The sequence below is a fragment of the Pangasianodon hypophthalmus genome, chromosome 4 (genome assembly GCF_027358585.1).
Source record: "Pangasianodon hypophthalmus isolate fPanHyp1 chromosome 4, fPanHyp1.pri, whole genome shotgun sequence".
Taxonomy (NCBI): Eukaryota; Metazoa; Chordata; class Actinopteri; order Siluriformes; family Pangasiidae; genus Pangasianodon; species Pangasianodon hypophthalmus.
This window is the reverse complement of record NC_069713.1, coordinates 31722957-31750726: the sequence shown is the minus strand read 5'-3', so window position 1 is coordinate 31750726 and position 27770 is coordinate 31722957. Positions and strand designations below refer to the sequence as shown.

Below are 27770 nucleotides of genomic sequence, written 5' to 3'. Positions count from 1 at the left end.
AACTCATACAACAAAATGGTTCTTAAATAGAATTAATGAGTTTAAACCTTAATAACTCAAAAAAAAAAAAAAAAAAGTAGGTTTATAATTTATGTCATCTTGGAGCTAATGTGTTCTTTTGATTTCATGAGCATCATTTAAATGTGTACAACTGCAATATTTTTGTCTGATTATGAACTTTGCACAGGCAGAACACATTAACTCCAAGTTGACATCATTTTTAAGCCTATTCAGTTTTTTTTTTTGTTGTTGTTGTTAGTTAGGTTTAAATGAAACCCATTCAATTCATATTTTGGATAATGGTAGGTTGTGATTTCCAACATTGTAATAAAATCTCCGGTTATTATTCTCAAACCGCTTGGAGGTCTACGGACCTCACTCTGCAAAACTGACACTGGTCATATGACTCTGAGTTCATTAATTGAACAGCTACTTTCAATAATTCTTCACAGAGTCTTCACTAAAATCATAGAACGGTGTACGTTACATAAACACAGTCGTCGTTCAGATTAAAAAGTATTGTTATAATGTTACATTAATTGGTCAATTAAAAAATCAAAGATTAAACAACACTGGTAAGTCAAAGTTCATTGATAAACAAAGAAAAATTAATATATAATAGATAGTAAAATATCTAAATCAGACTTACTATAATAGAAATGAAATAATGACTCCAATGAAATATTACGGCGAAAAAAATCCAGGTAGTGAAATAAAAATAATTCCTGTGTTGTTGTTTTTTTTGTTTGTTTGTTTTTTCTTTTACATATTGCTGATACCACACTTTATTGAGGAGAGTGTTCACCTAAAGTCCTGATACTGTCCTCTATTGAGGAGGATAATCACAGTCCTGACACGGTTCCCTACTGGGGATCGAAAAATATTCAAAAATTTTGATATCGTTCTCCGGTGAGGATAATAATCCCTGGAAATGCTGATACTGTACTCTATTGAGGATGAGAATTTGTCTCATTAGCACACTGCACATGAGCTGCAATGAAGCAACATTCATTCTGTAAAGTCTTGGGAAAGTAGGACACTCTTATTAGTACCCCCCTCGGAGGCAACTGCCATGGGCTTCTAATGGCATTTAAGGTAAGCATTTAATAGCAGAACTGCCTACTTGTAGATTTGTATCCCAGGGTACAGGTTTGCAGCAAGACAACACACCCTCTGATTAATTTGTCACTTAAAACAAAATAAAACAATTTAAAGGTTATACTCACAAAGGAGATGATAAGTGGATGTGCAAACATGTGCGTAACTTAAGCACTATATAAACAAACCAATGTTTGCTCCCAGGTCTCTTGCGATGAGTTGAGCCGGCCGGTCGTTCTGCTTAACACACTTCCATTTTTAAATGGTTTTTAGACGTACCTTTGTTCAACTGTAAAAAAAAAAAAAAAAAAAAACAAACAAAAAAAACAGGGTTTCCAGGTTCCAGCAAAATTTCCAGCCGTACTGCATCTTAAACGCCACACAAAAGACCTAAAACTAGCCCAAACAATGTCACCGTGGTGCGCACGCATTTCTCTTGTATGGACGCACTTTCCCTTTCTTAACCTTTCGCAATATATATGTTACAATAGAAATGGTTCTAGACACATCATAGACACACTGTCTGCGCTTACACTTTGCCTTTGTTTGCAGAAATGTATTAAATTTAGTACTGATTATATGCTATAAAACAGATCTTGATGCCTGTGGAGTGTTTGACACTACCTTTATCTGATCACGGGGCAGCATGATACCTGCCCCAGTGCGACTCTGTGGGTACTTGTTGCAATAACTCTGGCGCTAACTGGGGGCAGTGATCGCACAACATCTAGAAAGACGACCAGATCAATGGAATATCTGTCGATTAGCATTTCTTAGAATTGTTCATCACTCTAGGGAGGTAATTAATATTTCAATGGAATGTGAAATGTACATGAAGATATATATGTATATGTATGGTTCCCCTATGGACGAGCCACCACCACCTAGGTGTGTGTGTGTGTGTGTGTGTGTGTGATGGACTGGCGTCCCATCCAGGGTGTATTCCTATTTCCCAGAATCCACTAGGATAAACCGATTTCTGGATGAGTGTAACCCAGAAACCATGATGGGATGAAAGTTTTTTCCTCAGCTGTAAAATATATGGTGCACTTTAAAAAAAAAAAACAACAGCAACAAAACAAACAAAACTACTGAAACCTTAAAGCATTAATTAATCCACAATTAATGCTTTAACCGCACGAGCGCGTCGTTGTCTCCTATTGGTTTCCTTCCACAGTTATCCTGGCTGATTGACACGCCCCCTCACCTCTCCTGACTCCGCCTCCTGACTCCGCCTCCTGCTCCGCTCCGCGCGCCTCCTCATTCCGGTCAGCAGCAGCAGCAGCAGCAACAGCAGCAACTCGGACAGAAAGCGACCCAGAGAGTGCGCGCGCGCGCGTGTGTGTGTGTGTGTGTGTGTGTGTGCCTGTGCGTGCGTGTGAGTGCGTGTGCGTGCGTGCGTGTGTGTCTGTGTATATGTCTGTGAGTGTGTGTGTGTGAGAGAGAGAGAGAGAGAGAGAGAGAGAGGAAGGGAAATCAGGGATGCAGCGCGCTCCCTGAAGCGCGCAGCCTGAACATGGCACTTTCTCGGATTTATCCAGTCCTCATTTTCCTGCTGCTTTTCTTTTCCTGCTTGGGACCGGGCCGAGGCGCGCGGAACTACCCTGATAATGAAGGTAAGAGAAAAGAAAGAGAGAGAGAGAGAGAGTTGGGTATATGGATTTAGGATTTCATGCTTCTTAATTAACAAGTGAGCATGCAAAGGTTTTTTTTTTTTTTTTTTGGTCTTGCAGGAGTTTTCTTTTTCTTTCTTTCTTTCTTTTTCTTTTTCTTTTTGACTACAGGGGTTGAGTTGCGCGGTGTTTTATGGACCAAATGCACATCTGGGGCAGATGTTCAAGTTCTGATCTATTCTGCTATTGCAATGCCTTCTCTCCCACAAGTAAATAAATAAATAAATAAAAATAATAATAATAATAAAAATTAAAGATTTTTTTTGTTGTTGTTGCAGTGTTATGGTTTATGCATTATAACCTCCTTGCACGTGCATCACCAGCACTCTAAAGAGTCAGAATGAATAATTATGATTGGTTAAAATGGCGCCTGGATTAAACATGTACCTCAGATTAAGCCTCAGCTGAAATCTCATCAGTTTGATGTTGTACACACATCAATCTCCATCAGCTAAATACTAACCGGCGTGCATTTGTGGAAGACACGCAGTGTGGTGTGGTGTGGATCGGTGCGGTGCGACTGAACCCCAGAAAAAAATATGAACAAAGTCCTTCAAGAAGTTTTCCAGATCCAAAATCCTGTTCTTCGGAATTCTCTGGTTTTCAGGTGTTTGTTTATCCAACCTGGTAATCTTGGACCACATGCTTCCTTCAACAATACCAACACACACACACACACACACACACACACACACAGCTTTCTGTGGCTAGACAAGGTCTGCAAACAATTTGAACCAAATGACAGAGCCTAAATGAGTGTAATGATGTAGATAAATGTTCAGAGCGTGTTCCGCAGTGCTTCCTGCAGGGCTCAGACAGCTCGGAGTTGACCTTTTCTCTTCAGATCGGTTCACTTTACTGGGAGACGGATGGCATTTGGCGACACACAAACCGACTCGCAGAACGATACATGAGATTTTAGGGATTGTTTGGAAGGTTTTGTAGAGTTCCTTCTCCGAACCGGAGATGAATCTGTATGTTTCGTGACTACTTCTTTGCTGTTTTTGGTGCTAAAATATATTTGTGATTGTGTCTTATACAGGATAGTGTATGTGTGAAGCGCATAAGGTCTACGCAAACACTGTTTCTGAGTTTAAAGTTGGTTTTTGTATTTTTTTATCATCTCAAAGCATCACACAGAACTATAATTTTCCACTCTAATACCCAGAACACTGGCTGGTTGAAGGTCCAAACTCACAACAAGGATTTGTCCCTAGAAAGAAGCTGTGTGATTAATGTGATGCCACGTTTGTCACTTTGCACCGCGTGCTCTAGATGTTTCAGAAAAGTATTTAAGCCAAGCATAAGGCGAGGAGAGGCGTACGAACATTAGGAACTGTTCTCGTCACCTTTCGCTCTGTTACTCCGGTCGTGTAAGGAGCGAGGACGCCGTTCTGAACAGCAGAGGGCGCACACACAGCACTTGCTTCTTACTGTGTTACACGATGCGATCTCTTTTTCAGCTTGAGACTCTACACACTTTCATATTCTGAATCTATTATTCATTTTCTACCTCGGAAACATCTTATGTGTGTAGCTCCACCTGAGCTCTGAGATCCTGTTAAACCATTAGGTGAAAGAATACACACACACACACACACACACACACACACACAGACGCACACACAGAGAAAAAGTTTTACCTCTTGGCTCTGTTGAGCTTCGAGTGACGAAGCAGATTAAGTCGAGCTTGTTCCTGGTTTTTGGGCTTAATTCAATTTAATTTATTTTTTATTATTTTAAAGGATTATTCCGCACTATATGAAATTTCTATGAAAAGTAAATGAATAAAACAAATTATCAGAATATAAGTAATACACTAAATATACTGTATTGTGTAACATCACAGTAGGTTTATACAGTAATACAATGAAAAGTGAGCTTTAATAATTAAATGTTGCACATTTAAAAAAAAAAAAAAAAGTAATTAATTTATTTATTTATTCTACTGTACAGCTCGAGATTAAAATCGTTACTTTACAGAAAGATTAATAATCGGTTAAGTATGATGTTTATGACACTAGAAGAGGATATTTGAAGACATTTCTGCGATGCATGCTGTGTATCATCAACACCATCTATTTGACTTGATTTGATCTGAAATATTTAAAATATATGAAATTTAAAAATAATATTTCGGTGATTTTATTTAACAAATTAGATGATTATTAAATTATTTCATTTTATTAAATGTAAGCAGTTTTACTTTTGATCTTTTTAAATGAGTACCATAAAGGATTTTTAAAATTTGTAAAAATCTGGGCCATTTTAACCTTTTTTGAACGTTAATAACATTTTATGTCTAATATGATCGTAAGACATTACATAGAAATAAGTGCAGAAAAAAAAAAAAAACCACAAACGTTATATAAATCTTTTCTCTTTGCACTGTAGTTAGATTTTGAGTTCATTTTAGAAAAAGAGAGGACTTTCTGTAGAAAACGCCGAGCCAACATCTGGCTCTGGATATCAGTTTGACGCAAATTTTACCGATATAACCTCATTAGTAATCAGATACAAAGGTTTACGTGGCGATTGTTCTTCTGAAATATTCCTCCAGAGCCTCTGTGCTTCCTTTCGCCGGCCAGGTCTCGCGAGCTTCTGCGTTCAGGACTGTGATTTAGCCGCGTTCAGAGCCACACATCTGGTCAGACATTACTCACATGGTCACCGCGCACAGCTCTGTATGTCTGGTCTCCGTGTTTTAACCCTCCTCTGGAGAGAGACCGCAACCTCCTGCCTGCTGGGAGGCCCGTCTCGCGTGCTACACCGGCGCATACACGGCGCTCACCACCTCACTATCAATCCACGTCTTTCTCTTTATCGTCTGCTGCCAGGTCAAAGGTCAGCGTTTTATACCTGCCTGGAATTCCTAATAGCTGCAGGTGGATGTCAGGGAGATGTAATTAACCAGAGTTTGCGTGCGACCTTAAACTTGGACTGTTGGCGATCACCTCTATTACTGGGATTACTTCCGGGATTACTCCTGGGATTACTCCTGGGATTACTTCTGGGATATGGCTTTCCAAATGATGTGTAATCATCATCTAAATGTTGTGAATACAGTTAACGTACCATCATTATCTCCTGTGGTGGTGAAGCCTTGCACTTTTATTTTATTTTAATCAGTCAGTAGTTATACAGAATGATATTTTATAAAATACATCAACATGGGGAAAGAATCAGCGTTTGGATTTATTGGCCAGTTTGTAGACCAAACAAGCGTGGATGAAGAAGTAGCTCGGTGCCCTGGTCAAGCAGATTTAGTGTCCACTATTAGCTTTTACTCATAATTGCCTTCAACGAGGGGAATCAACAACCAGGAAAAAAAAAAACCTCATGCTATATTGACTTCGGTATGCAGCTGTACTTAAAGTTCATACACTTCGATGCTGTAAATATAACGTGAGCTAATCGTCCATCCGAGGCACGATCTGACTCACCGTGTACTCGTAGGAACTAAAAAATTCATAAGTGGATTAATTAGTGTGAAAGAACGTTCTATTCAGATTCAGGAATGTGCAGCTTTGTGGAGAAGAAAACAGAGAAAATAAATTAATTAATTAATAAAAGTGCAGCGCTAAGCTGTCATTTAGCTCCATTGCTAGCATAACACGCTGTCACCTTGCGGTTAAACATATCCAGAGAAATGTGAGGACAGAAACCACAGCAAATAGCTGAAACTTTCACCAAAACCTTGCTTTCTTTTTGTCGAAGAGCATAAACAAGAGCATAACTATCTAACTAGCTTGCTAGATGTTATAATATTATGCTAGCAACGACTATTTTTTAGGTTTCCAGCTAACAAAAACATGAGTCTGGGCAGCACATTGTTAGCTAATGAATTTAGGATTTGTCCAACTCTGTGATTTCCACTCTGAAGGGTGAACGACACATCATTTAAAAAAAAAAACACTGAAGTAAAAGTATCGCCATGTTAGCGAAAGTCTCAGTCCGTACTTTCTAATGAGCAGCTAGCTCTCTCTTCCTCTGTATAACTCCCCCCTCCTCGTCTTTTCATTCTTTCTCTCTATGTCTTTTGCAAATAAGCACTTTTCCTACGCTTCTGTTCTGCCACCGCTCAGCTAGAAGGACGCTCATTAGCAGGCTAGTCGACACAATAGCAGGCTAAAGATCTTAGCTCCACACGAGTGCCCTGCTCCCTTTTCTCTCTGTAAGGCCTCCAATCATGACCTTTTATTCGTCTTAATTGAATTCATCTGTTCGCTTGCCTGCCATCCCCCGTCCTTCCTCATCTTCAGTTCTCGCTTCGACAAAAGCCTTTATGCTGTGTGCATTAGCGCATTGGCGCATTAGCGCGGCACAAAAACAAATAGCGGGTTTGTTAACTGCATCACTGTTGATGAGCAGAAGGACTAGCTCTTCTTTCTCTTCTTTCTGTCTGTCTGTCTGTCTGTCTTTTCAACTTTTTCTTATGCCTTATGTCTTTCTTTTTATTTATTCTATATCTAGTATGTATCCTAATCTTTAGTTTTGCTTCAAGCGTGCTAATCGTGTCCGGTTTGCTTCCGGTCTTGAACGTGACATTGACCTTGGAGAACCTGAAGACCATCGTCATCAAACTCCTTTCTGTCTTTCTGATGCTGCGTTCAGAAAAGTCATGTCTGAAAGAGCGTATTTATGAGTTCATCTCACATGAATGCCACCACAAAGTCGTGTGGGATTTTCTTTGCGCTCCGAGTTTCCGAGTTTGGTGGCGTGTCAGTAAGAAAACATGGTGGAATCGATGATGCAGCGTCTGTAGTTGACGGAAAATTAGTTGAATTTGAACAAGTATTTAACAGTGACATGTCTTTGTCAGGCTTTTTTTATTTACGCCAGCTAATTGCCTGCACAAACTACGATAGCATTGTACAATTACGATATAATACATAACGATAAAGTTTACGTCGACTTCATAAGTTGATTAAAAACATAAAATAGCAAAACACACCTGATGCGAATCCTTTATTCTTCATTTTCTAGAAACAGAGTTTAAAAACGTTGCTGGTTTTTTGTAGTTAATTAAGAGAAGGTACCAAAGTGACTTAAACGCACCTGACGTCATAATTACGACTTCCCGACTCGTAAATACGAATTTCCCAGGAGCACTTGAACGCACAGTATATCAGGTGTATAGCTTTAGCATGCATGCATATCCACTGAAATAAACAGATAATGTGCTCTAAGTGGAGACAGATATGAACAGGAGGAGCATTATTTTTTTTTATTTGGATATTTGGAGCACTAAGATAGTGTCATTGTGTTACACCTCTCCTATACACATACACATGACACGATGATCCAATATCGTGCGGTTTTCACCGAAAGCTCTTTCTGAAATTGAACACACTACAGTGGATGAGGTGTAATCGAAGTATCCTGCAGTAATGCACGCTTCAACAGTAAAACAAGAGCTTGGGTGCATTTTGTAAGACTGTCATTAGGTCAGTGGTCACTTTTTTCCCCCCTGAAGAAGTAAAAGTGATACTATAATGCACAGCAGGACACGTTGTGGTTAGCACTTAAGTGCCATCAGAGCAGCTTGTTTTCAGGCGCAGAGATTTTTCTGCACCAACATTTTATGCGTCGTGCACCGCGAGCCCTAAGAGAACAGAAAAGACAGAGATAAGGTGATCACTCATTCTCAGTTTCCGAGTCGTGTCATGCCACCCACGATCACGGCGCGAGCTTCGCTGTCAGCTAGTGAGGGAATATAGTGGCCTTGGGTGGGGAATTGAAAAGAGGAAAGTTGAAAAAGGCACGGTTCTGCACACAGAAAGCCTCTACATTCAGTAATGGAAGCATAGGATGGGATGTCAAAACACCATTTTTTAAAAAATATATATTTATTTATTTTTTTAACCTTCAGAAGCTGACTATGAATGGAAACGTAAGCGAGAGTAAAAGTAAGGAATAAAGAATTACAGTTTTTTATTAGTGTTTCTTGTTTTTGTTTTTTTTTCTTTGAATGCTCAGATAGAGCAGGTATTACCTATAATAAATCAATAACGCTCATTTATTGGTACTTGTAGCGCTTCAATCAATACTACGTGACGTAAGCCTAGTGTACGTCGTGTCGCTAATGAACAGCGATCAAAGCAAAACATCAAGAGGAGGATTTTCAGCATCTTCCTACCTGATGGAACATCTCATGGTGTTTCTTTAAACAGTATCTTTAACAGAGAGAGTGAGAATTGCTGACCGGATCGAAGGTTTTCACGAGTTCGGAGCAGTGAAGTGAGCAGTTCACTTCGGCGAGCACTGAGCACCGGTACACGCTACACTTTTCTTACACTGCAGAGTTACAGCGCAATTCACAGCCCTCTTGTACTTTCTATTAAAGATACTATTTAAATGATATCTTTCTTATATTGAACTTGATCCCTGACCTCACCCTGACCTCGAGTATTACATTCACCACATCGTCTTCTCTCTGGAATCCTATTTTGTAACTTTCCTCGAACTCGACTTCTCTGGTTTCTTTCGCTCCCCTGTTGGTCTTCCTGGTGTCCAGGGACCCGAGAGTCCTATCAGTCACATGGTAAGTGTTACCATGGCACCGTGCTACTGTACGTCCGTGCTTTTTTTTTTTTTTTTTTGATGAAAGATAGAGACAGAGTGTCTCTACAGAGTGTAGAGAGAGAATATTTAATTACGCCTCTTCCTTCCTCTGCTCTTGTCTCACTCCGGCTCGTCCTTGTCCACCGCTCATGCCTCGCTCGTGCCTAAGTACTGTTTGACTTGAAAAATTTGTGAAATTACATGGCAGAGTTTCCATAGTAGTGAGTAATAAACTGCGATTCCTGAAACAAGGCAATATTGTTCTATTTAAGTAAAAGAAACATTTGTTCTTATTGACTAACAGCAGAAGCAGTTACACTAAACGAATTAACTGGTTCAGTATCATGCGCTCGGCTTTAAGAGACAGTGTGCGATACGTAAGTGTTATAATAGGAAAATAAATAAACAATGGAGTTGAATAATCGGTGAAGTTGATTGTTTTTTTTTTTTTTTACTTACTCACTGTTTTTGCTGGTTTTTCCTAAACACAGCATGCAGCTATATAATACGTAACCTTTTTGTTTTTTGCTACATTAGCTTTTAGTAACAGTCTGAGCGCTCCGAGACGTCGTCGGACGTCTTTTCATGTGTTTCGATTCGTTGCCAGCTAATGCGCCATTGGCTGCTGCGTGACCCAGCATGGTCAGGGCTTGAATGGGCACAGTGGGTCCTGGCTCTGCTTAATGTGTGTGTGGGAGTGCGATAGAGGGCGCGCACACACACACACACACACACACACAGTACATGCACTTCTGTTGCCAGGACAACGCTCTCACCCATGGCACTGTGTGGAGAGCAGAACAACAGCTCCGAAAAGCACTCACAGCTCTTATTCAGCTGCGGGATTGTGTTAGTGTGTGTGTGTGTGTGTGTGTGTGAGAGAGAGAGAGAGAGAGAGAGAGAGTGCACATGTTTCTGAGTGAGATATCTTTTAGGTAAGCTGCATGTGTCAGGCAGTGTGTGAATGTTTGCATACTGGCATTCCCTGTGTTTTAGTCAACATGTGTGTGTGTGTGTGTGTGTGTGTGTGAGCGCCTGAGTGTGAGAGAGTGTAGTTTAGGCAAAAGCTTAAGAGAGAGAGAGAGAGAGAGAGAGAGAGAGAGAGAGTATTAGCAATGTAGCAAAAAGGAAAATATTTTACATATTGTTTATCTCAAATGTTATAAGACCACAAGGTCGACACTGTCAGGTATTCTTATCCTCGTAGGGACTTTTGGTCCCCATGAAGATATAAAAACACACACGCACACACACACACACACACACACACACACACACACACACACACACAAAACCTTCTGTCTAACCAGCACTGGTTTGACCACCAAAACCCAACGTGGGAGTTCTCTGTGGGAGTGTGGTTCTGATCAATGCAACACACACACACACACACACACACACACACACACACACACACACGAATGCAAACTGCTTAATCCCTGCTCTAAGGATCCCGATCCCACACCTTCAGAACTTCTATTATAGAAGAATCATGTTTGAGAACTACAATCCGACGCCAACTGCTAAAAGTTTTGGCACCCTCCGCCTTTCAGCATGACGCAACGATCGTCTCATTTGCGCAAGAGCCATTTCATTTCAATCGGTTCGTGGAACTAAACGGTGCTGAGTTATTTTCCTGTCAAAATGAATTGAAGTGCAATGATGAGATCATGATTTATGCCTCACAGATCCATGTTTCATCTAAAGCTCAGGTGTCAGACAGTCGTTACTAACCCCTGTGGAAGCTTCAGATTGTTTTTTTATTCATAAAATCTGAAAATCAAATAAAATAAAAGGTAACCATCACCACAGTGCTGTCTGTTTTTGGATTATTAGTTCCATTTATATTTGAAATTTCTTCATGTCAAAATAAAAAAAAGAAATAAGGGTTGTCAGATTTAAAGTTTCCAATTCACTCATTGATTTCAAGTTTAAGATTAAAACTCATGTCAGGGAGTTTTTCCTCAACACCATCGCCTCTGGCTTGCTCATTAGGGATAAATTCATAAATTTAACATTTAGATCCTGAATTTATTTATTTATAAGCTTCTTTGGGACCATGTCTGTTGTTAAAAGCGCCATATAAATAAATGAATTGATTTTTAGAGTTTTTTACTGGAGCACTGAACAATGTAAACTCTTTCACACAAAAAAACACTTGCATTGTAAATATAATAATATAATAACATATAAATATAATTAAATCTATCCTAGCAAAAAAAAAAAAGAAATTTCTTTTCCAAATCCAATTCCAAGCTTTGCTATTCGTTACATGATCCAATATCTGATGTTTTCTTTGATATCTGATCCGCCATTTTTGTTGGTATCACTAATCTCAGTCTATCCAAATTATATCTAAACTGACACAAGTTTATTTGTTTCCACACCATTTTATTAAAAAATATATATTATAGTTTTTATAAGTTTCACCCTTCCAAACAAGGCGAAAGCAAACACATGAGGTAACAAAAGACTTTCTTTCTATAAAGGAAAGAGGTTTTCCACCATGGGAAAGTCTTCAGAAATGGAGGACATTTTGCACTTGACTGTTTATAAGTGTTATAACGTAAACAATAACGGGTATTAACTTGTTTCACGGATGTTCCGCAGCATTAAATGTAACTATAAATGGATAAAAAAAGCATGACATGTTGTTCTTTAATTATCACTTTTTATCATTGGGAAATTGCTGTAGTATGAGAGGAATAAAGCACTTTTATTGGAAAGTAATCAACAGGTAGCTTGCTAGGAGGTTTTCATGGTGAGCTAATATTTTTTTTTTGGCACAATGGAAAACGAAGAATGTTCGATAGTTCACTAAAACTGAACTTGTACCGATGCGCTACCTAAGTCCGTTTAGAAGTGTTTGAGATATTGATTTATCATCCCCAAAATCCTTGCCTTTCATGTTGCTACGCTCTGGAGGAGTCTTATTCCAGTAAGACCTCACACACACTTTCTTTTGCACTCCTTCGTCTTCATGTTCGACGGTGCCTGCTGACGCTGATCGATATCTAAGCATGTTTGAAACCAGAGACTGCCCAAAAAAAAAAAAAAAAAAAACATCGCTGTCTGAAAGCACGGCTGATCAACACGGCTACTCCAGACTCTTCACACAGAAACACGGCAGCAGTTAGGCTAATGAGTCTGCTGTAGAAATGGTCCTCCAGACAGACTGAAATGGAGACAGATCATCGGATGTAAAGCGTCGTCCGCTCACGACCGGCTTCGCATTGGGCTCGGAGCTGCTGATGGGGCTTCAGCAGGGTTTTATTAGGTAATGCGGTAGAAGAGCCGAGCGATGAGTGATCGGACGACGCTGAGATATGGAGCAGGTTAGAGTTACAGAGGCTGAGCACTAGCTGGGGTCTTCTGGGAAAGAAGGATGGAGAGCTAGGGAGAGGGGGGCAAAGGGATGATGAGAGAAAGAGATGAGAAAGCAAGGTGGAGAAGTGAGTGAGAGGGAGATTAAAGCTGAAATGGAAAGGCGGAGGGGGAGAAAGAGAAGGAGAGAGAGAGAAGGAGAGAGGAAGAAAATGGAGTGAGATGAGAGAGAAGAGATGAGATGAGGAAGCAAGGCAGAGAGATGGGTCAAGTGAAATCTGGTTGAGGGACAGAGCAAGAGAGAGAGAGAGAGAGAGAGAGGGTGATGAGAGAAAGAAGGAGAGATTTGAAAGAGAGAAGAAATGAGGAAGCAAGGCAGAGAAGAGAGAGATGGGGAAAAGGAAAGGTGGAATAAAAGAGAAGTGGTTGAGAGAGAGAAAGAGAGATGAGTAAAGGGATGAAGAGAGAAAGGTGAGGAACCAAAGCAGAGAAAAGAGAGAAAGAGTGAGAAAGAGAGAGATGGGTGAAGGGTTATTGAAAGAACGAGGAGGAAGTAAAGCAGAGAAGAATGAGAGAGAGAGAGAGAGAGAGAGAGAGAGACGGGTAAAGGGATGATGAGAGAAAGAGGAGGAAACAAGGCAGAGAACGAGTGTGTGTGTGTGTGTGAGAGAGAGAGAGAGAGAAAGATGGGTAAAGGGATGATGAGAGAAAAAGGAGGAAGCAAGGCAGAGAAGAGAATGAGAGAGAAAGACAGAGAAAGATGGGTAAAGGGACGATAAGAAAGAGACAAGGAATGAAGGCAGAGACGAGTGACAGGGACATACAGATGAAATGGAAAGGTAAAGTGGGAGAGAGAGATGTAAGAAAAACAAAACAGATCGAAGAGAGAGAGAGAGAGAGAGAGAATGGAAAGGGTTGATGAGAGAAATGATCAGAAAGCAAGGCAGAGACAGAAAGTGCAAAATAAAGAGACATAGATGAAAGAGAAAAGAATGAAAAGAATGAAATAGGGAAGCTAAACGGAGTAAAAGAAAAAGATAGAAAGAGATGGAAAGTGGAATGTAGGTCAAAAACAGGTAAGCAGCGCTGAAGAGAAACGGAAAGAGACATATAGAGAGACATTTACTGCAAATAGAAATCCATAGTGCAACAGGAAGGAGAGAAAGGGAATGTACAGAGAATTATAAAGGAAATGGGAAGAGAGAGAGAGAGAGAGAGAGAGTATTTCTTTCATCCCACTGGATTTTCCCCACACGTTCCTCAAGCTAAAAGACGAGTGGATTTGCGATGAGAGGATAAAGAGTGAAAAAAAACGACATAAAAAAACTGACGCTCAGCAAGAAGCAGGAAATGGATTCATTATTGAGTCAACACATCCTTACACACACTGTGAGCGAAAAAAACAGAAGTATTCGTTCCTCGAAGATCTTTTTCCTTTCGTGATGCTGAATCTTCTTTCTTGTGCCGCTCACTCAAATCAAATCAGCTCACATTCAGGAGTCAGTCTTACTCTTCCCCCACTGATTCATTGGATCAATCATTTAATATTTACTTTGTGCGTAAGGATCGAGAAAAAAAAAATGGAAATTGACGGATAATTATTTCAGCAAAGTCCTGGTTAAGATAAATATAATATAATTTCAAGGTATATCAGCTAATCTTAGAGATTATTGGGGTTTTTTCTGCTTAACGTGTTGGTATTAGTGACAGGATTTTTTCGTAAATTGAGAATGAACAAAAAAAAAAAAAAACGTAGCCCAGGCGCACAGGACAAGCAGATTTCATGTCCCAGCTATTCGTCTTTTATTTGTAGTCGTTACGAGCAAGTACGTTTAACAAACAAAGAAAATAAACACTACTTCCTATTTTGACGTTTTATTTTGGTATGTAGCTATGTTCAAACATCGTGTCGGAGTCAATGAACGATGGGACTGGGCAGCACATTGGAGCTTCCACTTGCCTGGTGGGCTAGCTAATGGATTTAGCTAGCATTTTATTCATACTACAAACATGAGTGCATTCCGTAGAGCTGTAAAGTGTGTATGATAGTGTTTTGATGGCTTTTGTATGTACATGATGGCTTTTTACACCATGCGGCCACATTTTACTGTGAAGTAAAATACTCCACCAAAACGTAAGCCAAAGCCCAGGTTTTCAAAAAAACACGTAGGGCCGCAAATATTTTACGATGAACCTTAGTCATTTTCTTTGCCGTTTTTTTTTTTTTTTTGGAATTATAGTATGTGGAAGCTTTTGCAACTGGCTTGAAGGTTCAGAAACAGCAGAAGATTGTCTTTTCTTTACAACGGAAACGTATTTACGAAATATTTTACCTTGCTATAACAGAGCTTAAAAATGGCATACATCTTCTCCAGTTCTTTTTGTCCTTGGCATTCATAACAATCCGAGCAAAGCGGAAGACACAGGTATGAGTTTGTCCAACGTCAAATCTCCTAGCTAGGTTAGCTAGTTTCCAGTGTATGCATAGCGCACTTACAATCCCCGCAACCTTCGTAAGACTTATTATTATATCAACGTTACTTAATGTTAGAGCTTTTTATTACTGAACTTTCCACCCATATAACACATTAGGTCTGAGTTGACGTTGGTGCTTGGACCCCTAAATATAAAAACTTCTTATATTTCCACCACTGTAACAAAAATCTAAAAAAAAATGCTTCATGGACCACTGGGGGGGTCCCTGGGAACATTTTAAGAATTATTAGTTTAAATATGTGGCTAAAAAAATTATCTTTATTATTTTTTTTAGCTATGACTAGCTATGGCTTCACATTGTATATGACACGTGTTATTTCTCTTGAAAAAATCCAAATATAGAGATCTGTACATCGGTGCAGAATCGTTTAAATAGAAAACAGAGCTGTATCTAAGAATCTCCCTTGCTGTGTAAAATGTGCAACATCCTGCTTCTTCCTTGTTTCATCTTTTTAGAGATGACTCTGCAGTCAGGAACATAATCTCGTATCAGGCTTCTGGCTCTTTAGGAAAGCGCTACTCATCCATCCTCAGGAAAGGAGAGGGGACAGAATGAGCGGAGGTGGCTGAGATTGGTAGGACACTGAGGCCCACTATAAAGAAAGGATCATCACTCTGTGAAATAGGAAGGGGGCTGTCCAAGGGGGATGTTGACTAACACTGGGCATCATTTATCAAACTGGATATGAACGAATTTATTTGTGAATTTATCCATTTTTATTTTTTTAATGAAAAAAGAGCATTCATAGAAGAAATGTGGCGTTCATTTACAGTAACGAATTACGGTTTGTTCGGAAAATCGAGAGATTGTGTATAAGGAAGTCGCTAATGGAAAAATGGCCGATCTGAAACCCCTTTACACCGGGGTAACTCTTCTAACTTTGGCTGCGAAGCTTGCCTCCAATTGGCCTGTTAGAAGAAGAAGACTTTATCTGTCACATGTACATTACAGCAGAGTGAAATTCTTTTCCTCGCGTATCCCAGCTTGTTAGGAATCAGGGGTCAGAGTGCAGGGTCAGCCGTGATACAGAGTCTCTGGAGCAGAAAGGGTTAAGGGCCTTGCTCAAGGGCCCAACAATGGCAGCTTGGCTTGATGTATTGGATTTTGACGTGCATAGGCGTCGTTTGGTGTATTGTTTCACGTACTACCCCATTGCGCCATGTATATATTTTTATTTAGATGTACGCAATCTGTTGATCTAACAACGCCTATGCACGTCAGAATATACGTTGTCATGACGAGATTGATTCAACAGCCTGATATACAGTATCATCTATGTTTAAGCTTGTTTTGTTGCTTCTCAAGATACACATTATCAAACTCTCACCATCGTTCTCGCATCCTGTCATAGCTACGTATATTTGAAATTGTGTTTTTTTTTTAACATCATTTTGCTCCGAGAAGAAGAAGAAAATTCGGCACTGTTTCAAAATCCTGCATTTGTTTACCTGCAGGGAGTCCAATCAATAGATCAGTGTTCCCATTCCTGGAAGTCAGTGTTAACATAATGGAAGTCCATTAGGCCAAACTGTTGCCTAATTCTTCCGCTACCATTAATAGACAAACAAGTGTACGCGTTAAATGCCTGGAAATAAAAGCGCACTAATGAATCTGAGGCATGTACTTATGATAGTTGTTCAAAAGACTTGGACACTGTCCTCGCACAATAGTCTTTGCATAGCTGGTTATTGTATAAAACTAGGAAAAAGAGTCAGATTAGTTATTTTCGCAGGTCAGGATTTGATACTCAGAAGAGGATGGGTTCCAGTCTCCAGGTTTCTTCCTTATGTGCTCTCAGGGAGTTTTTCCTTGCCACTATCTCCTCCGGTTTATTTATTATGGATCTAAATCTACATCTGGATTTCTGTAAAGCTGCTTTGTGACATTGTCTATTGTTAAAAGTGCTCTACAAAATAAAAGTGGATTTTATTTCAGTCTGTAAATAACTTGGTTAATTTTCAGACCTCCACTAATCAGCTGAAATGTAGTAATTTAATTTAATTTAATATTTCCAGTGAGCGAGACGTTAGATGCAATTTCCTTCCATTGTGAAATATTTGTAGGAAAAATGACCAACTGGTCCTGGTCTTTTTCTATACGAGTCAGTTTTTATTAAAGATGTATCGATACTGATACTGGTATACGATGTTGATCCGATACTGTGCTCATGCACTCATAGCTGTACGCAAAAATACCAACATCCGCTGTTATGTGACGTGAGCCTAGCATACATTGTCGCGCTAATAAACAGACGACAAGAAACAACAGCAATCTGGACGTATTTCACGATTAATGATGGCAATCAAAGCAAAATTTCGAACAACATCTTGCTACTGTACAAATAACCCGATAAAAGCGAAAATGCCAGATCTTTCCCAGTATGTTGTTCTTGATGATCAGACGCTATCAGTCACTGACAGCGAGGGAATTGCAATGAAAACAATAAAACGTAGTTACTGTTGTCCAGAAGCGCTTTTCCGACATGAAACATTGCCACCCTACTCGATCCAGTGTAGCTAGCTAACCAGTGTAGCTAGCTAATCCACGTCATTTAAAATCAACTAGCTAACGTTGTAAAGAAGTGTGTAAACATACAAGTGTGCGTTTTTGTGAGTGCTAAATAAAATGTTTTGTGATGTCGCTGATTGATTAATACTTAGAAAGTTATTCATTTCGGTATCGGTATTGACAAATACAGAAAAACATACTCGTACTCGGTATGAAAAAAATGGTAGGATCGGTGAATCTACTGACTGAGAACATTAACGTTTCTATGACCGTATAGTCTGTCTGTAACTTATTAGTGAAGCACTGAAAGGGTTAAGACCGATTCCACACTACACACACACACACATACACACACACTACACACAGTGCACACTACACACACTCATTCAGGAAGCATACTCTATCTGCGGCCGCTTCCAGCTCTTTTCATCACGCTCAACACAGCGGCAGCGTGAACGCGTGTCTCGCCGGGTGAAGAATTGCAGGCGGTGCGGAGGAAACTATTTATGAAACATGAATCACTGTTCATTAATCTTTTACAAACACACCGCTGTCGTTATAAATCAAACCGGGGCACCACACACACACACGCACACACTCTTTTGTGCGGCAGCATGTCGTAAATCAAAATCTCAACTTGTTCCCTTTGTTTCTTCCACTCTCTCCTTTTTTTTTTTGTTCTAGTCTTTCCTCGGTTGCTGTACATTTAATCAAAACGATGATCATTTCTTGTCTTTTGTATTGATCTCTTCTGACTTGACTGAAAAACACCAAACAATTTAACATTGTCAGTTAAGTATTTAAAGTAAATAATATGGCTGATGAAAATATAGATAGCGAAGTAAAAGTAACCTTAGCTCAGCAATATCTCAAAACTATTGACCGTAAATGTGTGCAACCCCACATCCATTTGTCTTTTATCCAAACTACGCTGTATTATCGTGGAACTCCAGTTCTGAGCCCTTAAAGTTTGTGGTTTATGAGCATAGATTTTGTCAGGGCTACTGCACTTATGCTATAGATTACAAAGTAGTGAATGTTCAGAGTAAGACAGCCGACAGCATACAGTCATCCAGTATACAGTCAAGCAGCTTGTTTTGAGCGGTTTTAGACACACCTTCGTTCAACTGTGTTTAACAGCATTAACCAGGGTTGCCAGATTTCAGCAAAATTTCCAACCTGAAACTAGCCTGAAGCTGTGCACTGGAAAAGGGAGGCTTTTGTTTTTCTCAGCGTGTGCCTGTGAAACAAGTATTTCACACGTATTTCTGATATACGGACATTATCCACTCCATACTCCACTCCACCTCCCAATCTTTGCAATATATTTTATAATAGAAATGGTTCTGTACATCATAGACACACTTACACTTTCACTTTTTGCAGAAATTGATTGATTTATTTCAGATCATTTGTTATAAAACAAGATCTAACTAATTAGTATTAAACTAGCCCAATCTGGCAACCCTGAACATGGAGCAGCGTGATTATCTATTCATATAAAGTGTATCGTTCACCATGTCTACTGATCACGTCGCTAACTCTACTGTAGTAACCGTTTCGAACTAGGAAGTGGAATTTTACGTGGCGAACACAGACGAGCGGTGTGATACACACACTGCGGTTATACTAAATATAAACACTCTTGGATGCTGCTCGACCAATCAAATTAGTGGACTGGAACTAACTACTGCATATTCACTCAGAAACTGAAATTAAAGGACCGTATAAATAATAAGGAACCAAAGAACGCCAGAAATGTTGAAAATAATATCACATTATAGTGTGATCCATCCCGATACTGTGATCATTTTAACTTAGGAGCTGATTAGCATACGCCTGCTGTAAGGCATATTTAATTAAGAGCGTTAACGCATAGGATTAAAATTTAAACATGATATAATCTAAACAGAAAACTCATTCCAAAAAAAAAAAGAAAAGTGCTACAAGTGGCAGTGCAGTTTAGCATATAAAAAAAAAAAAAACACCTACGTGGCTAAATTTTATTAGATAAACCTTCTTTATAGTGATTGAATTGTTAGTTATATTGTAAATGTGCGTATAGCGTACATCTACAAATCCACTCCGAAATCCTGCCGAGTTAGCTTAGCTCCTGCTAGCATGTCATACTCATGCATGTGAGTATGCTTTTGTCTGTTCTGAAATCTTACGCTGTGGAGAGAGGTGTGTGTTTGTGCGCACGTGAGCATGACTCGGCTGCGTTTCGAGCCAGATCTCGCTGCACTCATCGTCGTCTCTGCTCAGGTCCTGAGTGTGGACGGCAGCATCTGCAGATGGGAGCTAATGAAAAATTGATGCCGTGCGGTGCCAAGACCTTAATTACCCTGGAATGCAGAACAGACTGGGAAAACATAGTTCAGAGCCTCGGGACAAGGAATAGGGGAGTGTGTCTGTGTTGAAAGAGGAGCCTTATATAACATTCCTATATACATTTCCTTACATGACCTGCACAAGTGCTTCAGATTCCCTTAATACTCCTGGTGCTGAAATGTAGAGTGTGAGCAATGGTTTGTTTTCACACACACACACACACTTTCTCAAATGCAGGTTGGTCCTGAAGTGGTTTGTTATTGAAAGACTCCCAGGGCAGCACTTTTTCCTGGTGATTTTTTTCCCCAGGGGGATGAAAATTGAATATTGAGATTAGGAGCATTGTGTTTACCAGGTAGTAATTGAGTACAAGCCAGAAAACAATTGCAAAAGTTGATGTCAGTGACATCAAATTAAATTGAAATATTAAACTAAATTATTTCCTGTTTCTCTCGCTCTGTAGTTACGTTACTGGACTCGATGTCGGCTCTGGGGGACCTTGGATGGGAGGCGTATCCAGCAGAAGGGGTGAGTAGCCGCTAAAGAGCCACCAAATATCAATAGCTCAATATATTTTAACCCCGTTCAAGTGTTTTCATCTATATGGAGCTGCCAGTTACCTTACAATCACACATATTGGCCATTTGATCAGGTAGAATGTACTGTTTGTAGGTATACAATTACCAGTTGTGGGCCCTCAAACGATTGTGCTACATGATATCGCAGTTTGGTGTCCATATCCACACATACTGAACTGCTAGCTAGTCAGAAAGTTTAGAGCTTGTCAGTAGAAAAAAAAAATGCTGCAGATGTAGCATTCTCCATCCAAGAAACACCAATCACTGAGTTATACTGTAAGACGTTGAGGTGTTTACAGACATGAGCTTCCATGCTGCGCGCTCTCCGTTCCAGAATCAACAATTTCAGCTGGTCATCCACGCGAGTGCATTTTGGTGCTTCCAAAAATAGTGTAATATGAAACATAGACTTGTTATGTTGCATAATTATTGCATTGATTTATTTATTTTCATTGTTAACAGTGTAGCCTAAAGAAGAACTGAAGCAGGAAATGTAATATAAAACCTGTGTATCACTGTTAAATAAAAAAAAATAGCTAAAAAATGAATTAAAAAATGTCCTGAATTAGTTTATGCTTTAACTATTTTTTTAAATTACTGGTCTACTGGTAAAAATGAATAGTTGTGCAACATGTAATACACACTAATACTCTATATAATCCAATGGGAGGCAGTTCGGTTTGTTACAACTTTGATCAGAAAACTAGCGATGTTTTTAAGCATGCTGTGCATGAAACCAGAACTGTATTGTATTCTGTCCAAATTCTCTCCTTCCAATGGAAAAGAAAGTGTTTTGAATTTTTTGTCCAAGACTCATAATCACAGCGAAAACGCAATACATCAACAGAATGAATTCCAGCAGGAAGTCGAGCTCCACCTGCTCATGAATATTTATGAGCCAGTCAAAAGCGCAATGTGTAGAAACCATGTTCTGAAGTTTTGTACATGTCCACTGTGTGTGTGTGAGTGTGTCAAGGTCATCTGTAGGATTTCCACAGACAGCCAGGGTTTAAATATCTAACATATTTTCTACTAAAGCAATGGTTAGTGCTTAGTGCTATGGCCAGATGCAGTTCTTATTTGGTGAAGAAGCTACGATTAAGATTTCTTAAATCACAACATAATCCTTTGTGCATAAAAGAGAGAGAGAAAGATAAGGAGAAGAGAGGAGAGCTGCTTCGTCTCTCCCTTTATATGATACACCCGGCACGGGCTAAAAATAATCAAGTTAGCGAAAGTCAAACTGGGCTTTAAAGGAAATCAATCTTCAGGATTTCACAGCCACCTGTTTTAATGATTTAACGGAGCAGCCAGAAGCTGGATCGGATCTCCGTACTTGTTTCACAAACAGACAAATACACAGCAATTTATTTACACCCCCCACCAAGATTGGCCAGTATTAAACCTAATTTTTCGAAAGCATCAGGACCAAATTTTGGGACCAAAACTGGGCTTACATAATGCTAACATAATGCTGTACATGTTATCTAACTGGCCATTATTTAGGTGCAAATGTGATTCAGCCATCCATGTCCAAAAAAGCTGAGAGCTACAGTGACATTTAGCACACAGCATGGTTGAGTCAGATGGCTGTGAAAACAATTATCAGTGCACAATGAGTGCATGGTAGAAGTGTAAGGAAGGATTTGTGGGTTTTAGCGATTACCGTACCACTAGAAAGCATCCTCCGTTTACATTAAGGAGATTAGCAGGCATGATCGTCTGGTGGGAATGTGGAGATTACTTTGCAAAGGTCTGTTTGGGAACGTTTGGTGTAGTAGGTCAGGATGATCTAGCAGAGCTGAGATTTTTTCTTTCCCTTTGGTTTGAAGAAAGTAGAAAGACAGCTGAAGTAAAGAAGCTATTGCTAAGGATGAGGATGGCGACAGTTGCACTCTTCTCTGTCCATTTCTCCAAAAACAAACTATCTCCCTGAAAGCTTTGTTGGCTTTTTTGGTGGTGATTGAACAGATTATGTTAATCTGAATCTATTTTATGTACCTAATACATATACAATTGCTAGCCTTAACTTTAGCCAAATGGAAAGCGTTGGCTGGGCAAAAAGTCATGCACTCGGTCTCTGGGCTGTCTGCAACACTCAAATACACTATATGGCCAAAAATATGTGGACATCTGAGTATTGAACATCTCATTCCAAACATCCAATCCCATTCTCATTAAAATTGAGGTTTTTACCCATTTGCTGCTACGATTGGTGTTGCTCAGATTGACAGAGGAGAGAGTAATGCCATCTCTCCCAGCCAGGGAGCACGGCCAATTTTGCTGTCTTGGACTCCTAGATTTCCCAATGATAGAGTGTTGTGCCCCTCAGGAGCCCATAAATAACCACTGATGATGGACAAGATTTTGGGTCCCTGAAGCACAAGCAAGTTGTTGTTGTACTACTGAGTGAGCTTTTCTCCAAGTCTCCAGCTGGCATCAATGCTTAGCCCAGATTGTACAGCACAGTAATACAGCAGGTAGAATTGCCAATTCACAGCTCCAGGGTCCTCAGTTTGATCCTGATCTGGGGTTACTGTCCACATGGGCCTCCTCCGAGTTCCTCCCACCTCCCGAAAACATCCCGCTAGGTGGACTGGGTACTCTAAATTAGCTGTGTGTGTGTGTGTGTGTGTGTGTGCGTGGTGATCTGGAATGGATTAGTAGGGACTCAGTGTTCCCGGGGTAGGTGGATCCACCGTGAACCGTAGCGTATACTAAGGATAAATCAATCAAAGTACTGATAGTTTCCCCACTGAGGTGACCACTTGAAGGTGCTGAGCTTTGGGACTTTCACTATTGCGTCTTGGCTGGCATACATGGAGATTAGCATGCTGACCTTTGACCTTCAACAGCCAGACCCACCTTTGGAGCAAAGGCAGTCATTTCCCAGGGTTGTTTGCTTAGCTCCGCTGAATATTTACCTTAGCAACTCAAATGTGCCACTTGACCCTGGCAGGCCAGAACCAATTCCCTCGGCCCCAAGCCAGATGTGAAAGTTTGGCTTTGGTTTGATGCTCAAAGTTCATTTCAGATGTGCGTGTGAGTGTGTGTGTGTGTGTCTAAAACCCAACACATCGGGCCGCCAGGAAAGAGGTATACCTAATCACGTGCTGTTCAAAAGGAACCCCTCCTTTTAAAAAACAGATGTTCTTTTGTGGACTTAAAGACAGTAATGATCTTAAACTACCAGATAATTACTGTTGGAAATTCTGTTAAGCCAGACAACTGACATGTTTGCCCTTCTTCAAAGTTGCCAGGCAATGCCGAAAAATGACTGATGAGTGGAGTTAAGGCTTTTTTTTCTCAAAGTGCCAAGGGCTGCAGGGAACCAGACACCCACATTATCCTCCTGACAGCATTGCTGCTTGAAAGTACCTAACCTTTACCTCCTGTCTAAACAGAATGCTTTTAACCTTGTGCATGTACCATTGTGTGTGTGGGCGATTGCTAGCCATTTTATGGTAATTGCATGTCGTTTATACGGTGACTCAGCTCACCATATGGCATGGCAGTTATTACGTGTTGCATCTGATGTGCGTGTATGTGCACCAGACACCCTGCTAAAAAACTTCAACCACTTTCTAACTCCCAGCAACGGCTTCCCAATGGAAATATAAAAGTTGAGTGCGGACTAACTTTTGAAAATAAATAAACAGGAACTCATAAGCCTGTCTTTTTCACCGGATGATTATTTCTCCAAATGTCACACTCATTGCACTCTAGGGAAAGCTAGCCTTTTTTTCCATCCAGAAAGTCATTCCGTAGCAACGTTGATGTGATCTGCAATGTCCGCCTGTGGACTGAAGGCGAACACACACACACACACGCACACACACACATGTCTCCGTTTAAACACAGGCCGTACTTATAATTGACCCTCGTGTCTCAGTTGATATATTTTAACTGTACTCCATTCGTAATCATGTCATTATAGCCTATAACATCATGGCAGGTTCGAGGAATGGCCTCGCAAATCTCCGGTTCAAATGAGCAGAGGAAGCGTGGAAAATAGTTTTGCTTCAAAATTTCTTTGGAAAGTTTCTTCTGATACATCTTGGGTGTGTTCAAACAATTTCCTGTGGTAAAGCTAGACAAATGTAGTCGAACTGGACCATGGATGCAGCCTCATATTACGTCCCTATATTAGATAGGAGAGCTAAGATCTAATAAGTATCAATAGACTTTCAAGTCGGTAACGTCGTACTGGCTTTGTGCCATGTTTGCACCGTCGTTATTCAACAGCTTAACGAATAGCACTTGATCCAGCGCAACCAGTTATTTTGTGTTTTATTTTTTTCGATTTTAATTTTGCATGTACTCTAGCTGTGTTTCCTTGTAGATAATATACTTAGCTAGTTAGTGTGCATATTATCTACAAGGAAACACAGCTAGAGTACATGCAAATTAATATCGTAAAGTTCAGCAAAAAGCCTAGTATTCGTCTAGACTTGTTAATTGTTCAAAGTTTTTGTCCCTTCAAAAGGTTAAAAGCTAGCAAATAAGTACGTCTTAAATACTGTGGTTCTCCTTTGGCTAGCTTCAGACAGGATGGGAAAAGCTTTAAAGAGACGACTTTAGTGATACAGACATTCGAGAACCCTGAGATTTTTATGTTATGGCCCAAAGCTTGATGTCTAACCAGACATCAGTTCATTTAACAGTAACTCAAATCACTCAAGCTCTTAACTGAGACGGCGGTTTCCGAACGTTTCTCCGTGGCAAGATGAGATCCATAAACCCTGGGATCTGAGTTTTATTTGGCTAAATCGGAATCTTCTGGGGGGATCAGACTTTTGAGGGATTGTTCCTGCTTGGTTTATTTTCTTTCTCTTTAAGAAATTGAGATGTTTTCTTACTCATGTGAGAAGTGTCCTCGGGTACAGAACCTCACACAAGTGAAAGCAGATGTAGACAAAGTTGCACAGACTGAGCCACATATACTAACACATACCCACGCTAATACCTTATAATATGAGATTATAATATGAAAATTCATTGAAAACTCATTAACATTCATGGACTGTTTGCTGGCCCCATTAAAAACAGATTATTTTCAGCTTATTTTCACAAAATGCTGATTTATTTTGGGTTCTGAGCTTTGAACCTATTTAGCTAGACAGATATTTCTGACATTTTGAGGACATCATGCTGCACCCCATGAGGGGAAAAAAATGCTTGTTTCCACAAAATGCAGCTGTCATTTGAAAAGCTAACAGAGGCAAAAGTTTTCTTTTTGGTTTCTGAGGTTAAGCGAAGGTTTTGGTTTTTCCACAGTAGTATTTAGCATACCCATATAGCACACAAACATCTGGCCAACATCAGCACGATGTGTGCCATTTACAGTATGTCCCAACAATGTAACATGCAACTCGTTGGCTAATTGGGAATGTATCACCACAATATTGTCTTTTGGTCACAATTAATGCAATTTCCTGGCTAAAGGATAACACAGAGTTATATAGGGACAGGACAATGTAGTAGGTTATAAAGCTAACCTGAGATTAATCTACATTATTGTTTATTTAAAAAAAATCACCACAAGGGAATAGGTATAATCTTAGGAAACGTTACTCAAGGGTTCTTTGGATGGTACAAGGTACTAACAAGGTGTTGTACCTGGATAGTTCCACCTGAGGGTGCAAGCTAAAGAAAGCCTTAGAGTTCCAGATTTAGCTGATTTTTTCCCGTCAAGTCGGCTTTACCCTGTACGATTTGGCTGTGGCAAACAAAAATCACACATCACAAAGGATTTCTATAAGATTGGTTTCTTGATAACATGACAAGCTGCATTTTTTCTGTTCTATAGAGAGGCCAGAGAGTTTAAGACTGTTTATAACTCTTATAACGTAAGTGATAACAGGAAGTGTGAATTAAAACGGAAACATTTAAAGTTAGCATGAGAAGGAGTTGTTAATGCAAACTCTAACTCCAAACAATTCAAAATTAGTGACTGATTTGCAAAACATGTACCCCTTAACGTTTAACATGTTTCCTGCCTCTCCTGTAGTGGGAGGAGATCAGCGTGATGGACGAGCGCAACACGCCCATGCGCTCGTACCAAGTGTGCAACGTGATGGAGGCCAACCAGAACAACTGGCTCCGCACTCGCCACATCGCCCGCCACGGCGCTCAGCGCATCTACATCGAGATCAAGTTCACGCTGCGTGACTGCAACAGCCTTCCCGGAGTCCCTGGGACTTGCAAAGAGACGTTCAACATGTACTACCACGAGTCCAACAACGACAACCTGTGGTTCATCAAGGAGAGCCAGTACGTCAAGATCGACACAATCGCTGCAGATGAGAGCTTCACGCAGACCGACGTTGGCGACCGCGTCATGAAACTGAACACAGAGGTTCGGGATATCAGCAACCTGAGCAAAAAGGGCTTCTACTTGGCCTTTCAGGATGTTGGTGCATGCATCGCTCTTGTCTCACTGCGGGTTTTCTATAAGAAGTGTCCGGCCGCCGTGCACAACCTGGCGCATTTCCCCGATACCGTGACAGGGGGAGATTCGGCACTTGTTGAGGTGCATGGATCGTGCGTTAACGACTCCGAGGAGTTTGAGTCACCGAAGATGTACTGCAGCGCCGATGGTGGGTGGCTGGTACCGATCGGGCGCTGTATCTGCAAGCCAGGCTTCGAGGAGGGCAAGGACTACTGCCAGCGTGAGTATCTTACCATATACCATATACGTAGGGTCCATGGTCTGAATCCACTTCATTTAATTAGCCAAGACTACTGAAAGTTTCTAACTTTGGGGTAATTTGGCTGCTCCTGTTACCCTCCCCATTTTCCGGGCTTGGGATCAGCACTGAGAATGCACTGGCTTGTGCAACCCTCCAGTGTCTGGGGTTGGTTCCCTATAACGTCTTTTGTATCACAGCACAGTTGAATTCCCAATTCTGATTGGTCAGAAGGTGTTGATTAATTTTCTATAAGGAATTAATTTCGTTGAAATTTCTATACTATACGTACGGCTAATGATAAACAGATTACAAAATACAAAATGTATAATCATTGATATGGTCAAGATTTCTGTAAGGAGAAGTTTATTTAACAGAAATGGAAGGAGTCTCCAGTGTCATCGTTTTGTATCAGTAAGCTTTCTTCTAGTTACGTAGCAAACAATGAAGAAACCAGTAGCCACTGGTTTGACTGTTACAAAGCGCTGATAAACGTCTTCTTCCGGAA

At 40.2% G+C, this 27770-nt stretch overlaps 1 protein-coding gene across 1 annotated transcript in view; it reads left to right on the top strand.

The window, feature by feature from the left end:
• Nucleotides 1-2378: 2378 nt before the first annotated feature.
• The window catches only part of epha4b (eph receptor A4b), a 107024-nt gene continuing 81632 nt past the window's right edge, over nt 2379-27770 (top strand). The window contains exons 1-3 of the mRNA XM_053233311.1: nt 2379-2714; nt 20459-20523; nt 26584-27244. Of these exons, the coding sequence (XP_053089286.1) occupies nt 2615-2714; nt 20459-20523; nt 26584-27244 (826 nt within the window). The 5' untranslated portion in view covers nt 2379-2614. The remainder of the gene's footprint in view (nt 2715-20458; nt 20524-26583; nt 27245-27770) is intronic.